This window comes from Engraulis encrasicolus, chromosome 10 (assembly GCF_034702125.1).
Source record: "Engraulis encrasicolus isolate BLACKSEA-1 chromosome 10, IST_EnEncr_1.0, whole genome shotgun sequence".
NCBI lineage: Eukaryota > Metazoa > Chordata > Actinopteri > Clupeiformes > Engraulidae > Engraulis > Engraulis encrasicolus.
Genome location: NC_085866.1, coordinates 15,277,027 through 15,292,314, shown reverse-complemented (window position 1 = coordinate 15,292,314; position 15,288 = coordinate 15,277,027). Strand labels below are relative to the sequence as shown.

The 15,288-nt window shown below is 42.8% G+C and overlaps 1 protein-coding gene across 2 annotated transcripts in view; it reads left to right on the top strand.

The window, feature by feature from the left end:
• Window positions 1-12,117, top strand: part of pip4k2ca (phosphatidylinositol-5-phosphate 4-kinase, type II, gamma a) — an 18,040-nt gene extending 5,923 nt beyond the window's left edge. For both annotated transcript variants that reach the window (XM_063208139.1, XM_063208140.1), the window contains exons 5-10: window positions 1,512-1,658; window positions 2,218-2,256; window positions 2,459-2,572; window positions 7,126-7,393; window positions 8,659-8,762; window positions 10,167-12,117. In XM_063208139.1, the coding sequence (XP_063064209.1) occupies window positions 1,512-1,658; window positions 2,218-2,256; window positions 2,459-2,572; window positions 7,126-7,393; window positions 8,659-8,762; window positions 10,167-10,247 (753 nt within the window). In that variant the 3' untranslated portion in view covers window positions 10,248-12,117. The remainder of the gene's footprint in view (window positions 1-1,511; window positions 1,659-2,217; window positions 2,257-2,458; window positions 2,573-7,125; window positions 7,394-8,658; window positions 8,763-10,166) is intronic.
• The last annotated feature ends 3,171 nt before the right edge of the window (window positions 12,118-15,288 follow it).

Below are 15,288 nucleotides of genomic sequence, written 5' to 3'. Positions count from 1 at the left end.
GAACACAGCATACAAGTGAGGCAGATGTGCGTCGACCTTCACAGGTCAGGCAGAGGCTACAAGAAGATTGCCACTCAACTGCAGCTGCCCATATCCACTGTGAGACTAATGATTAAGAAGTTCAAAACAACTGGAACAGTGGTTTGGACGAGGACCCAAGTTTATTTTGCCACCACGCACAGTGAGGAGGATGGTAAGAGAAATCAAAAGATCTCCAAAGCTCACTGTTACAGAATTACACCAAATGGTAGCATCCTGGGGTCACAACGTCTCCAAATCAACCATCAGGCGCTGTCTACACGCCAACAAGCTGTTTGGGAGGCATGCACGGAGAAAACCTTTCCTCACTCACAATCATAAACGCAAGCGTCTGGAGTTCGCCAAGCGGTATTGGGGCTTCAACTGGGACCGTGGTGCTTTGGTCAGATGAGACCAAGATTGAGCTTTTTGGCAACAAACACTCTAAGTGGGTCTGGCGTACCACGAAAGATGCGCATGCTGAAAAGCACCTCATACCCACTGTGAAGTATGGGGGTGGGTCAGTGATGCTGTGGGGCTGTTTCGCTTCCAAAGGCCCTGGGAACCTTGTTAGGGTGCATGGCATCATGAATGCTTTGAAATACCAGGACATTTTAAATCAAAATCTGTTGCCCTCTGCCCGAAAGCTGAAGCTGGGTCGTCACTGGGTCTTTCAGCAAGACAATGACCCTAAACATATGGCCAAATCTACACAGAAATGGTTCACCAGACACAAAATCAAGCTCCTCCCATGGGCATCTCAGTCCCCTGACCTCAACCCCATTGAGAACCTGTGGGGTGAGCTGAAGAGGAGAGTACAGAGGAGAGGACCCAGGTCTCTGGATGATTTAGAGAGATTCTGCAAAGAGGAATGGCTGAAGATCCCTCTTTCTGTCTTTTCCCATCTTGTGAAACATTATAGGAGAAGATTAGGTGCTGTTTTGTTGGCAAAAGGGGGTTGTACAAAATATTAACACCAGGTGTGCTAATAATTGTGACACACATTATTTGATGTCAAATAATTATTTCTTTATGTGGGATTTTTTCCCCACTGAATAAATGCACTTGTATTGAAGGTTGGATTTTTCTCTTTTTTTCCATTAAGGTCCCATATTATTTAGAAAAAAAATAAAATAATTGGAAGCTAAAAAACACATCTCAACCAGGGGTGCCAATAATTATGGAGGGCACTGTATGTCTTTTGTTCTCTCTCTGAACTTTTTGTTGTTTGATACTTTGGAATTTTATATTTATGATTTGATGTGCCTTATGGTTTGTGTCCTAATTCAGAGCTTCTTCTTCCTCCTCTTCTTCCTCTTCTTCCTCTCTTCCTCCTCCTCTTCTTCTTCTTCTTCTTCTTCTTCTTCTTCTTCTTCTTCTTCTTCTTCTTCTTCTTCTTCTTCTTCTTCTTCTTCTTCTTCTTCTTCTTCTTCTTCCTCCTCCTCCTCCTCCTCATAGTGACGTGCTTAATTCTGAGCTTGTTGTTGTTATAGCACATAGTGAAGTGCCATGGGAGCACACTGCTACCCCAGTTCCTGGGCATGTACCGTGTCAGCGTGGAGAGTGAAGACTCCTATCTGATCGTCATGAGGAATGTGTTCAGCCACAGACTACTGGTGCACCGCAAATATGACCTCAAAGTAAGTGAGAAACCTCTAAAACAGGGATATTAAACTCAGGCCCGGGGTCATTCTTTTTGGCCCGTGAGATCATTTCAATTATTTATTACAGTTGGCCCATAAACACCATTAATATACAATGTAATAAGACTTGAACATGAAACTTGCTATATCACTGGAGTATGAGTCGCCCGAGTCCAGTGAACAGCTCACACTCATACAACAGAATATATGCAGGTACATTCAAACTATGATGGGAATCTGTTTGTGAAATTTAAATTTTGACTTGAAATTGTGTGTATGCAGAATTTTACTTGGTTTTTTTTTTTTTTTAAATAAATATTGAGTTTGGCCCACAACTTCATTCCAGATTTTGATTTAGGCTCTCTGTTCATTTAGGTTTGACATGCTCTAAAATATGGTTTTGAGCTGCACTGACTAGTTTCAGCCACAAGGGGTCAGAGCTCCTCAAGTTTAGTCAGAGTTGTTGGTGGTTCGTGGTCTTTCTGTGTGTTATTTTCTGTAATGTGAGGAGATGAGTCCTGTTGAAAATAATAAATGTAGCACTTTATATTCCCAGGGATCCCTAGTGTCCAGAGAAGCAAGTGATAAAGAGAAGGTAAGACAAAACCAACAACTGCTCTAATCTACAATTAGCAATTTTATTTCCGGATGTGCTACTTCAGACAACTCTTTTTTTGTTGTTGTTGCTATTATGTTTTTAGTAAAAGAGTCCTAAGTTTGCTATGCCATTCACAGTTATTGATGTGATGCTTATCAGAAATGTTTTGGCTACTATCTTGCCATTTTAAATGTTTCAGGTGAAGGAGTTGCCCACCTACAAAGACGTAGACTTCAGGAACAACATGCAGAAGGTGTACGTGACGGAGGAGGAGAAGGAGAAGCTTATGGAGAAGCTCAACAGAGACGTGGAGGTGAAGAGATCACCTCTTCTTATTTAGTACCTCTCAACCCATTTTAGCCTGTAGACACATATATGCTGCATTCAGACTCTTGCAATTTGAGTTTTTGTATTAAATATGTGGGTATATTAGAGCTGAATGAACACCTTCTAATGCAAAATGAGGGTTCTAGTTTTAAAATGCAACTTATTTAAAATTTCTGTGTGCTTCGTAGGCTGAGATATTTAGATTTTAATAGGCAGAAGGCACCTTTTCCCAAAAAGGGCTTGGGCTAAAATGGGTTAAACCAGTTTCTTTCCTTGCACACTCAAAACCCTTTTCCTTGTTTTATTTTATTCCATGGCAGAATAACGTTGTGACCACTGAGGTCCTCAAATTCTCCCATGGCACTTCCTAAATGAGACGTAGAGAAACTTTGCTAACCATGAGTATTATTGCAGTATAGCTTTTACTATATTAGTATGTGTCAACCTAAACTGGGCCGGAGATTGCAGAGGAAGAGCTCAATTATACACTCACCATGTTATAACGATATGAAGTGTATTTAGCAGAAACGCTTGCCATGTGCTTTTGTTGCCTGTGTGGGCACTTAACAATTTGCTCAGTCACCTGTATGTTAAGTGTGCCAATTAAATGCAAGTAGTCTCAGTAAAAATGGAACACCTATGTCCCCTCAAAAACTAAAAACAGCCTTGCAGTGTCAGTGATTAGATCAGCCTTTTAGTAGATCTTTCAAGCGGAATTCACCTTTCAAACAATATTGTGCCCTATCTCTGTATTAGACCACATTATAACAGGGGATTATGTAGCCACTGGATATAATATCTTTATATTGAATATAAAAACTATTTATTGTTTTAGTAATGGTGATTTCAAGCGTCATCAAATCACCGGAAGAAAAAATAACGACTACAATGCCATTAGAACGTTGCTGGGTGATTTGATCGGACGCGTCATCAAATCACCTCGGCATGACAGGCGGCATGGAACAGAACAGCAGGCAGGCAGATAACACATTTCGAGGATGGAGATATTTACATTGTCCGGATAATAAGCCTACTTCAAGTAGGCCTATAGGTTACTGCACAGTAGTAAAAGCCTTGGTGCATTCAATCCAGCTGCTTAAAAAAAAAGTTTTGTCCGCATTGTTAATATGCGCTCATTGTCATTACAAATCACCTACAGTATGATAGGCTATCGGAGCGCACCAGTCCACGATGTCTACGCCTGCCAGGTGTAGCCTATTAGGCCTGCAAGTTGTAATAACACATGGTAGGCATTGCCTACACGTTTTTTTGTTTTTGTTTTGCTTTGTTATTAATTTTAATATGCTATTAATATATTTTTTTAAAAGCTTGCTGAATTATTTGAGGTCCGGTCCGGATCATGGTGCAGCGGCCACGGACACTGCTAATGGGTCCTAATGGGCTAAACAATAGGAGCTCGACAGTGAAGTTGTCTTTAATTGAATCAGGCTTTATTTTAAGATTATTCAAAGTTATTTGATGGATTGCTGAAGGAGGCTGCGACCATTTCTATCCTCAAACGTGGCGTCCTCCTTGCACTGCTGGCGATGTTCATGCTCCTCTTACGCAGGTTGCAAACAAGGTAGCCATAAATGCATGCGCTGGCTATCATTACTGCACTTGGACTTGATTGCATTTAAACAACACGAGCAAGAACAAGGCACACTCAAGCAGGCTACTGAAATCTACTGTCAAGTCATTGTAGATTTCAGCTCACTCCCAGGCAGTCAGGGCCACCTATTTTGCATAAATTATAAACACAGACTTCCTCTCGAGGGACAGTTGAGACGCGAACGGACAAATCAAATTAAACACTTGACCAAAGTAAGCGACGATAGCCTACATCTTCAAAATGCATGTCTAACCCAACACCTCCCTCCAACTGGCGAGATGGAGACGGTGGGGTGTCCCGATGCGCTATTTAAGCCTATAGGCTATGGGTTTGTAAGCTATCTTTCACGCAAGTAATTTCTCATCTTCTAAAAACAGAAAGCATAACCTGAACAGCTGAATGCCCAGAAATGTGTGCGCACGGTGCAACTTACAGAGGGGCGATTTTCCTTCATGTTGCACTTGCATTAGAGTCAATGAATGGGATGAAGACCATTTTTAAAAGGCAGCCTGCACATTTGTTTTATTTAGGCCTATAAATGATCAATTCCCTCTGGCTTGTAGGCATAGGCCTAGGCCTATTTGTTAGGGACCAACAGCAGAAGTCCGGATGAAACGGCTTTTGGTCAAACACCAGCACGAGAGAGAGAGGGCGAGAAAGCGTGTGCTCTTTGATAAAGTTGGTTGAACGGAGACAAGTCCGCCTCGCCTTTGGATTTGATGTGATTAAACAGATAGATAGAACATGAGCAGAGATAGACAGGCTACTTCCTTCTTGAATGAATATTACATTTATTTATTTAGCCTTCTCATTTAGAAACTTCTCATTAGTTTCAGCACTAATCTGAGGACAGCGACAGTTGCGACACGAGCTGCACTTCTCAACAGTTTGTTTTTCCATTTGCTTTTTATTCGCTGTTAGTAGCTATAGTTTGCGCAATGAGACCCAGTGAGGAAAATGCATGATTGTTATGTTTTTCAACAGTCTACATTAACAACATCAATCTGTCTCGGATATCAGCCTACATTTGTCCTAAAACCAGCCACGACTGCTGGCAGCGAGCACCGAGCAGCCAGAATGCAAAATTCCTTCGAATTCGGTGACGCGTAACCTGGCAACGATTACTTAGTTTCCCGCAGTGCATTCTGGTTAACTGAGTATGTTAAAATAGCTTTGGCAATCGCGGTTCAGCACATAATTGTATTAAATTAAACTAAATAATGCAAATTACTTTCTTTTTCTCATGTAAAATGCAAAATGAGGATAAATTACATGTGATAACAGCACACATTGCCCAGAGGTGAATTCCGCTTTCAGGTAAGTTTCATGATCTAGTGCTAGACATACTGCTACTACACTGGATGCATTTTCTTTTTTCTTTTTTTTCTTTTTTTTCTTTTTGGGGGCTTTTTGGCCTTTATTATTACAGGACAGTGAGAGTAGACAGGAAACGTTTGGGAGAGAGAGAGATGGGGCAGGGCCGGGAAATGACCCCGGCCGGACTCGAACCGGAGTCGCCGTGGGCAATGTAAGCCCAAATGTGGGGGGGGGGCTAAGCGTGCCGCTGGGCCACATCGCCCGCTACTGGCTGCATTTTCAACTCGGCCTTCAGCAATGTGGTACGTGCAAAACATGATGACCTCCACTGTGTTTTTGCTGCTGTTGCTGCCGCAACATGATTGGACCGAGAGCTTTCCCCTGATTGTTTTGGTCCTGAGCCATGCTCATAAATGGTTGTGGAGGTGGAGGTCAGGTGATGGAGGTAGGCCTGCTTAGCAGAACATGGCCTGTCATGCCTTTTGCTATCCCAGATCACAGCTAGAGCAGGGCCTGTCAACTGGGACAAACACTAGAACAGTTTTTTTTTAAACTCTTTTGATGGTATAGAAGGATCATCACTGGAGCAACTTATGTGAAAGACTAGTGTTTCACCTTTCCAAATTGATTTTGAATTTCGGCCTTTCTGTTGACTGATTGTGAGGTACAGGAGCCTGGAGGACGTACCATGTTAATACCCAACCTTTAAAGGCCACTCTCTAGGAAAGCTTCATACTGCATATCCGATGCCGCAGCAGGGCTCTGACTCTTCATGGTCCCCATTCTCTCTAGGAGAGCAGTATGAGAACCATAAAGACTTTCTGTTCTGTTTCCTTCAGAGTGCACTCTGTGCCATCCTCCATGGGTAATAGCTTGAGGCAAAAAGTTAGGTGCAGGGCAGGCCTGTCTGTCTGGTATTGTATTAGAAACCACTTTCAACCTGCAAGGTGACCACATATAGAGGAAAACAAGTTAGTGTTACTTTATTTCTGTTCATCATGTCAATCAACTCCTGAGCCTTTATTTTGAACTAGTCTTTTCGACCCTATTTGTGGTAGTTCTATTTAATGTACCGGTAAACAGTCATGGGTGAGCGGTTAGGGCGTCAGACTTGCATCCCAGAGGTTGCCGGTTCGACTCCCGACCCGCCAGGTTGGTGGGGGGAGTAATCAACCAGTGCTCTCCCCCATCCTCCTCCATGACTGAGGTACCCTGAGCATGGTACCGTCCCACCGCACTGCTCCCCATGGGGCGCCACTGAGGGCTGCCCCCTTGCACGGGTGAGGCATAAATGCAATTTCGTTGTGTGCAGTGTTCACTTGTGTGCTGTGGAGTGCTGTGTCACAATGACAATGGGAGTTGGAGTTTCCCAATGGGCTTTCAAACCTTTTTCCTGGCTGTCTTGATGTGTTTTGGTATGTCAGAGAAGGTCATTGACTAGCTCAGGGATTCTTAGCCTAGCTGTATGGACCTTGTGCAGTTCCCTCTAATGTAAACCTGGCTGTCATGATCTGGTTGTGTTGCTTGTGGATCTGAAGATCATGGACTAGCTATGTTGATGTGTGGTAGTTCATCTAATATAAACCTGTCTTCATATTGTTGTGTTGTAGTTCCTGGTGCGTCTGAAGATCATGGACTACAGCCTGCTGCTGGGCATCCATGACGTGGCGCGTGGCGAGCGTGACGAGGAGGAAGGGGAGGAGCCGGGGGGAGAGGAGGAGGGGGCGGAGGCGGATAATGGGCTGGCGCCCGCGCCGCTGGTGGGCTCCTACGGCACCTCCCCCGAGGGCATCGCCGGCTACATGAACTCCTTCAAGCCCCTCGGCCCCGGCGAGTTTGACCCCTACGTGGACGTGTACGCTGTCAAGAGTGCGCCGGGTGAGTGACGCTGGGCCACATTTTTTGTGGTGTTGGAATGTAGCCTAATGTGCCCTAGTGGTTAGGGAGGTGGTCTTAAAGTGATAGTGTCCCATTTTTGGAAATAAGCTCATATTACACCTCCCCTTGAGGTAAATAATTGAGTTTTACCTTTCTCCTGTACTTCCTGCTGTTCTCTGAGTATGGCTGTGCAAATTTTACATTGAGTCCTATGAGACCAGCTAGCCGCCAGGTTGAACATACAGGAGAAAGGTAAAACTCAATAATTTAACTCAAGGGGAGGTGTAATATGATCTTCTTTCCAAAAATGGGACAGTATCACTAAGATCGCAGGGTATCAGTATCAGGTTGTAATCCCGCTCTTACCTATCCCTACACCTCCATCTGTGCTCTTGAAAAAGGCACTTAGCCCCACATTGCGCCAGGGACTGCAACAAAAATCCTGTAAAAACTGTATGTTGCCCTGGATAAAAGAGTCAGACAAGTGCAGTGCAATGTAATGTAATGCGTAGTCCAGACAGGATTTTTCTTAATTTTATCATATTGGTCTCACAATAATTTTGAATTTGTAGCTTGGTAAGCAAGCATAGCTGTAGCTGTCTATCCATCCAGCAGATAGATAGATGAAGGATTGTTCCTTCCACTACTACAGCAAGTGCATCAGAAGGGAGTAAGCCTACATTAGGTTTCAAGTATGAACTCCGGTTATTTTGAATGACTGGAACTAGCCATAAGGAACAGAGGTAACGTCCACTCAGTTTTGAACATCCGCTTGCTTCCAGTAATGATGAGTCATGACATACCCTTAGACATTCAGACGCACCTAACTTTTTTCACAGCTGCAATTAGTGTTTACTAGAGCCTGTAGGATCATCGACGCCATCTCAGTAGTGCGCAAAATCTAAGTACCACCCATGTCTGGAAGTAGCGTTATTGGCGATTGCTGCACAGTCCCTTGGTTTTTTGTTTTGTTTGTTTTTTTGCTCAGCCATGTCCAGTAATGGTTACATGTGTTCAACTTGCGGATTATACGGATAGACCCACCTGAACTTATTATTTTTTTTGGGGGGGGGGTATTTTTTTTTACCCTAGATGTAACGGTAAATGTCTGAACTCTGAATAGTGCGTCAAAGATGCTTTCTGTAAGCACCGCCACCCATGTGAGAGCAGCAATGGGAAATGAAAGCAGTCGTGACTCGTGAACTCCCGAGCTTTGGGGCGTTAGTGCTGCACTAAGTGAAACATCCTGTATCTATCATTTCCAGGAGCGCCACAGAAAGAGGTGTACTTCATGGGCCTCATCGACGTGCTGACCCAGTACGACACTAAGAAGAAAGCAGCTCATGCAGCGAAAACCGTCAAACACGGGGTGAGCCACTCATTTGAACGGGGGTCAAGAGAATGAAGTTGCTCAAGTGGAACCAAAAACATGGCTTGGCTGGCTTTCGCAAATTTGCACTTAAAAGTGCACCGTGTAATGTTTTTTTGTTCTTTATTTCCAGAATTCATGCTGCCCATCCAGAAATGTTACCTTTTTCATTAATACTGACAACTACCATCACATTTCAAGTATTCATTATGGCTGGGAAAATTGCACTTTTCATACATGAAAAGTGGGATCTTCCCCATGGTCCGCCATTTTGAATTTCCAGAAATGGCCATTTTAAGCTGCAAAGCGTACTGTACTTTGGTCATACTGGTTAATATTAGTTTATTATTTAGTAAGTATTCATGAAAAGTTCAAATTTGGCAATAGGCAGCACAGTGTCAATGAGCAGCATGGTTTCAATAGCTACTCTGACCACCATCTTACATAGTCCACCTTTAAGCAAATATGATGACCAGATCCTCACATTTACTGTATGTATGCTACATGGAAAACGGTACATTGCATTTATCATGTAGGGAATTGGTTTTGGGATCAGAAGGTTGTAGATTAGATCTCTTCACAGGAACAATGTTTTTTGGGTGGGAGAGTAAGTCATCAGTGCTCTCCTCCTCTCGTCCTGTGGGGAGTAAGTGATCAGTGCTCTCCTCCTCTCATCCTGTGGGAGTAAGTAACTAGTGCTCCCCTCCTCTCATCCAGTGTTGGAGAGCCCTTGAAGTGTCACTCCACTGTTTCTGGAAATAAGCTCGTTGTACACCTCCCCTGAGCTAAATAATTGAGTTGTGCCTTTCTCCTGCTCTTTAAGCCGTTCTCTTTGTCTGATGATGTCACTTCAAGTTCCAAGCTAGCAATTATCATTGAGTTCTGTTATTCAACTATACAGTATATGCTTGCTATATATGCTTTCTAGGGCTGTAACGATACACTCAAATCCCGATTCGGTTTGTATCACGATTTGTGACCTACGGTTCGATACACCCCACGATTTCTTAAATCTATCTCATTTGAAGCTTGGAAGCACTATCACATTGAATCATATGGTTGTTTTCTGAACTGAAGGATGACAAAACTTTGAAAGGGTGTATCACGATACTGCCTCCTTACATCACAATACAGTATCATGATTCTGAATTTCGCAATTTCTCGTTTCGATCTAATATCGTTAGAGCCCTAATGCTTTCCATTGTCAGACTCAAATAGTCTGGAAGTACTGGAGGAAGATACACCTCTATCAACACCAGAAATGGTGTGATACATCACTGATGCAGGCATTGCGCTCCACATTACTCAAGAAGGATTGTATCTTGTACTGTACCTAAATAACTGTGTTGTTAGATGATAATGTTAAGTAAATGTAGCATTAATGTATTTTATTTTATTTTCCAGGCTGGTGCTGAAATCTCTACTGTTCATCCAGAGCAATACGCCAAGAGGTTCCGGGATTTCATCGCTAACATATTTGCGTAGTGTTCACTGTTCCAAAAGACTAAAAGACTGTCTTCCGCACAGATAGTATTTACTGGATGTGTATTTACTTCACCAGGGAAATAATACAATATATATATATTATAAAGATAATTTACATTTTGATTTTTAAAAAAGAAAATAACATAAGGTCATGCAATCATGCACATGTGTATGCATCCATTCATGCCGTACATCATTATGGCAGTGTGTTTGTGTCCACGTGAAGGTAATATTTTTTCACATCTGGATGTGACATCGTTAAGAAAAGGAAGAGTTTTATTTTTGTTGAGTAATGAGGACCTGAAGTATGGATGAGATGAGATGAGATGAGGGTTTGGTGATCACACAGCCTAGTGTATCGCAGCCTAGTGTATCGCAGCCTAGCGTATCGCAGCCTAGCGTATCGCAGCCTAGCGTAGCATAGCGTGGTTTGGACTATCTACTGTAACGGCATAGCCTTCAGGTGCATCACAAGGTTAAGTAAGGGCCTTTTAGTGTGTGTTTTGAGACGTTTTATTTGGTGTAGTGTAGCGCTGTCTGCACTATAATGTCACTAAGGGTTAGCCTTGAGTATAGTATAATCATGATTTTTTTTTTTATTTTTTTTTTTTTAAATCATAGAGAATACATCCCCAAGATGCCTTTGGTAGTCGGAGTGTGTTTGTGTGTGTCGCTTCAGTATTCAGCTGCTGCTGGCGACAGTGTGAAGCTCTGTGGGGGTCCGTTATGATCATGGTAGACAGGAGAATCGCATATCATTTGAACATTTTGGTTTTCCTCTCTTACTCCAGTGCTGTCAAGGATCAGAGGTGCAAGTGTATGTAACTGAGATGGGTTTAATGGAACAGTATCTGGCTTGCAGATCAATGCTGGCATACAGTATGCCTTATTGCGTTTTATTTATTTTGTTACCAGTGTTTGGACCAAATATATATAGAGAGATATATTTTCTGAACCTTTTCTGCGTCGGTTTTTGTCATTTGTTAAATGTTAACTCATTACTTTTGAAATTCAACAGTGCCAGTCTCCTAATGTCGCGGACAACTACCCAAAAACGGTTTGCAGGATTCATTTTGGGTTTTCCCTTCACCTACGGTATAGTCATTGTCCACAGCTACTGAATGCTCTGAGGAAGATCATTCAAATAGCCGAGGGGCCGTTCTACTGAACTAGCTCTGTTCTAGAATGACTGTAGCACTTAAATCACACTACATTCCATAGCTCGACACTGGATACAAAGCATTTTTTTCTGTCACTGACATTTAAAATGAAATGATACAATTGCTCTACTTGTGTAGCATAATTTAGCCAAACTTGAAAAGAACCACCTTAAATAGGGTGTTTTTGTAGCCATTTTAAGGTTTTTAAACACTCCTCTGTGATATTTGGTTTTATTTATTGGAATATTTTTTTAAAAACTTTGACTAATGCACATCACACAGGAACTCTTTTTTGTTGTCATTGTAATTTGTTTTCTTGGGTTTTTCCCTGTTCCAGAGTGCTTCTTAAAAATAGTTTCACTGTGTAATGTGCACACGTAAAAGGGATGAGATGGGTAGGTTTTTTTTTTTCCTTTTGAGGTGTTTGTTATGAAATCACTGAAGTCACTTAGTCACTCCAAGTCACTCACAATAGTCGATGTGAGGTATTCCAAAAGTGTATGGAAGAGGCTGTTTGTGTTATTAGGATAGATAATGGACAATATAAGCTTGTCAGCTTCCCCCATCACTAATGTACAGCGGCTTTAAGATGGGGACCGGTGTCTGCTCTGCTCCAGTCAAGCTCGGCAGTCAACTTGCTCACCTGTCTGTCATCACATTCAACCTGTTGTTAATGTTAAATGAATAAAACATGTTTCAGTATTTGTGTCCATCTGTGTCTTGCAGGATAATTGGATGTTGTCATTGTAGCACTCGTGCCAATCACCAGCAATTAGAGGCGCTGTAATGGAGAGAGGAGATTAGACCCTTGGTCTCCAAACAAAGGCCTGTGGACCAAATCCGGCCCTGGCATGGCCGCCATGAGGTCAGAACAAATGAAATCTAAATGTGTGATTTTCGATCACTAAAATTTCAGTGGCTCATATTTCTCCAAAGCATTCAAAGGGAGTTAGATCTTATTCTAACAGTCTCATAACAGACATTGACAAGAAGGGAAAACAGAACAGCGAAAAACTGTTCTCTGTCCAGACATCTATATTGTGTCTCATTGGGTTGGGGCGTTGGTTTGGCCTACATCCTCACTTCCGGTACATAATTTCGCCCTTGGAGAAAAATTGGAGACCACTGGATTTGACCGATTATTTCTTTTTTGTACTAACTTAAGGCACAAGTACTAACAGCACATACTGTCGCGACCACAGTGAGCATTAATTCCCTACTTACTGTAATCGAATTAAGTCCCTTAATATTTTTTTTTATTATTTTTTTAATAAATACATTTTAAAAACTTTGACTTAAGCTCTCAACACTACTACGCATGTTGAGGCCCAGGAACAGGGTTTTATATTCTTTACCAGAAGCTACGAATTCTGCTGACTGACTGCCTGTTTCCTGTTGCTCTGGCTTAAAAGGGGGGAGAGAGGGGGAGGGGGTGGGTGACTTCTTTTTAACTAAGCAGGATGAGGCGAGACAAAGAAAAAAGAGGATACAAGAAGAACCTAAGACCCCAGCGAAGCGCTGAAAGTGCTGACGAGCTGGCCAATTGTAAAGGGGTGGAACATGTCGTCCCCACTGCCTGCCCGCCCGCCTGGCCCCGCCGGTTATCTGCAGTCCGCTTGAATTATGGCCAACACAAATCGCATGTACAGGGATACGTAGTGCTGTCCACATGATGGGATGGAGGGTAGAGAGGGCAGTCGCACGGTAACATCATGTAAAAAGGCATGTTAGGACACTGCTTGGGGACAGGGACTGTAGGGCCTAGGTCAGTGGTTCCCAACCTTTTTCTTCAGGGACCCATATTTTTACCGTTGTAAGCTGTGGTGACCCACCCGTGCGAGCGCCTTCACAAGAGGGAGTCACATGATACTCTGTTTCCAGCGAAAACTCATTATTAGTTATCATTTTATTCCACAATTTGTCTAAAGTCAAATATAGAATAAATGTTTAATGTATCACATTTTGTTGCTTCTATATGCATATATTAGTTTATATGCTTTGTCAGTTATTCAACATGGGCTATATATGGTATTAAAATTAAACCCCTTAAAATCAAGAGGGCTTCGCGACCCACTGCGGATCTTTGGCGACCCATAGTTTGGGTCCTGACCCATAGGTTGGGAACCACTGGCCTAGGTGATGCGTTTCGCCCTTATTAACATTGTTACAGTGCATTACACTTAGCTGATGCTTTTATCCAAAGAGTCATTTTAAGTACAGGGTTACAGTCCCTGGAGCAGTCTGTGGTTAGGTGCCTATTGCTCAGGGGCAAAGGTGTAGGTTTGGCTCGAAAAGTGGTGGGGACATTTCAATGACAAATTGTCTGGATATGCTGTTTTTGCATTATATTTGTGAAAATGTGGTGGGGACAAGCTAGGTTTATGTCAAAAGTGGTATGGACATGTCCCCACCATCCCCACCTAAAATTACACCCATGCTCAGGGGCACTTCAGGCATGGAGGGAGAAAGGGATTTGTAAGGGTGCGATTCGAGCCTGCAATCCTCTGATTTAATAGCCCATCTCCCAACCACAACAGGCCGCAGATGCCCTCACAGAAGCCTTTTATCAACAATAGTCGTCACCATCTTATCCCTCAGATGCATTGGTTTAGTGAGGCATCCTGCAGAAGAGGTCTTCCTATGATGGGCAGAGGTGTCGAAAGTAAAAGTAAAAAAAAAAAACGCTACTCATTGTTCGATAAAAAAGAATAAATAAAAAAAAAACAACAGAGGTAACTCATCTGAGTAATCAGTAGACCCATGTGTTTGTCTTACAATCAGCTGACTGCACTGGTTCGGTCAAGTTTGTGGTGGGTCCTTGTCAGGTTTATTGTGTATTTTTTCCCTCTGTAACAGCACAGTATATCAATTTCATTAGGCACAATGGAGTATAGGGTATAACAGCTTTGTAATATCATGAGCTAGCTTTGTACTTGCACCATGAATTTTCTTTCACTTTTGACACCTCTGATGACCTCTGGTGCACCGAGCAGTTCTCTTCATAATTTGAATAACCTTGCTAAGTAAGAAGAGGGAGGAAATGCATGAAACCAGCAGGCAAACCAAGCAGGCTAACAAGCAGGATACCAAGGGACTCTCTTAAAATAAAACCACTAATATAAATACCAGTTCAAGTTTGAACTTAAACAATTAAAAACACTGCCAACATGTTTCAGCCAGCTACAAGGCCTTGATCAGGGCAAGAAGTGAACCAAGCAGCATTGCATACAAGATGGTTAAACATACGTCTCTCAGCCAAATACCACTTTCAAACCACCACCTGTTTTACAACTTCAACACCGCAGCCCTCCAGCTCTCCTTCTCCATCCAAGTAGACTTAAACAACTGTCAGTAGGCATACTTCTCTAAGAGCCACCATGCATGGCCTGCTCTTGCGATACACACTTGTGTAATCTGCAAAAAAAAAAAAAAAAAACCTCATTGTCTTTTCCCTTGGCTAGCTAAGGTGAATGTCACCTGATTCTCCGTCCTAATTATTTCGTGGAAATCAGGAAATCAGCAGTCGGGTCATTACAACCTGGTCAACCCCCAGCCCCCGGTGCCGGCGTGAACAAGTCAAAGTGCACAGGAGAGTAGGGGTCAAGAGGTGCCTTTCCTCCCCTCACCACGCGCTCGTCAGGCATCCCCACTTCCTCGCCGCTGCCCGCCAGCCAGGGTGACACTGTGACTTTTGGGTATTTCCTGCCATTGTGCTCCGTGTGGGGCGCTGTTTTTCTACCATATCTGGCCTGGGCCACCTATATGTTTTTCCTTGAAATTTGGCGCTCTTGAAAAGACACTAAAAATTCCACGAAGATTCCACAGTGAGGTGTGTGACACTGCACTGCAATGCATAAACACGCACAACATACTGCAGTAAG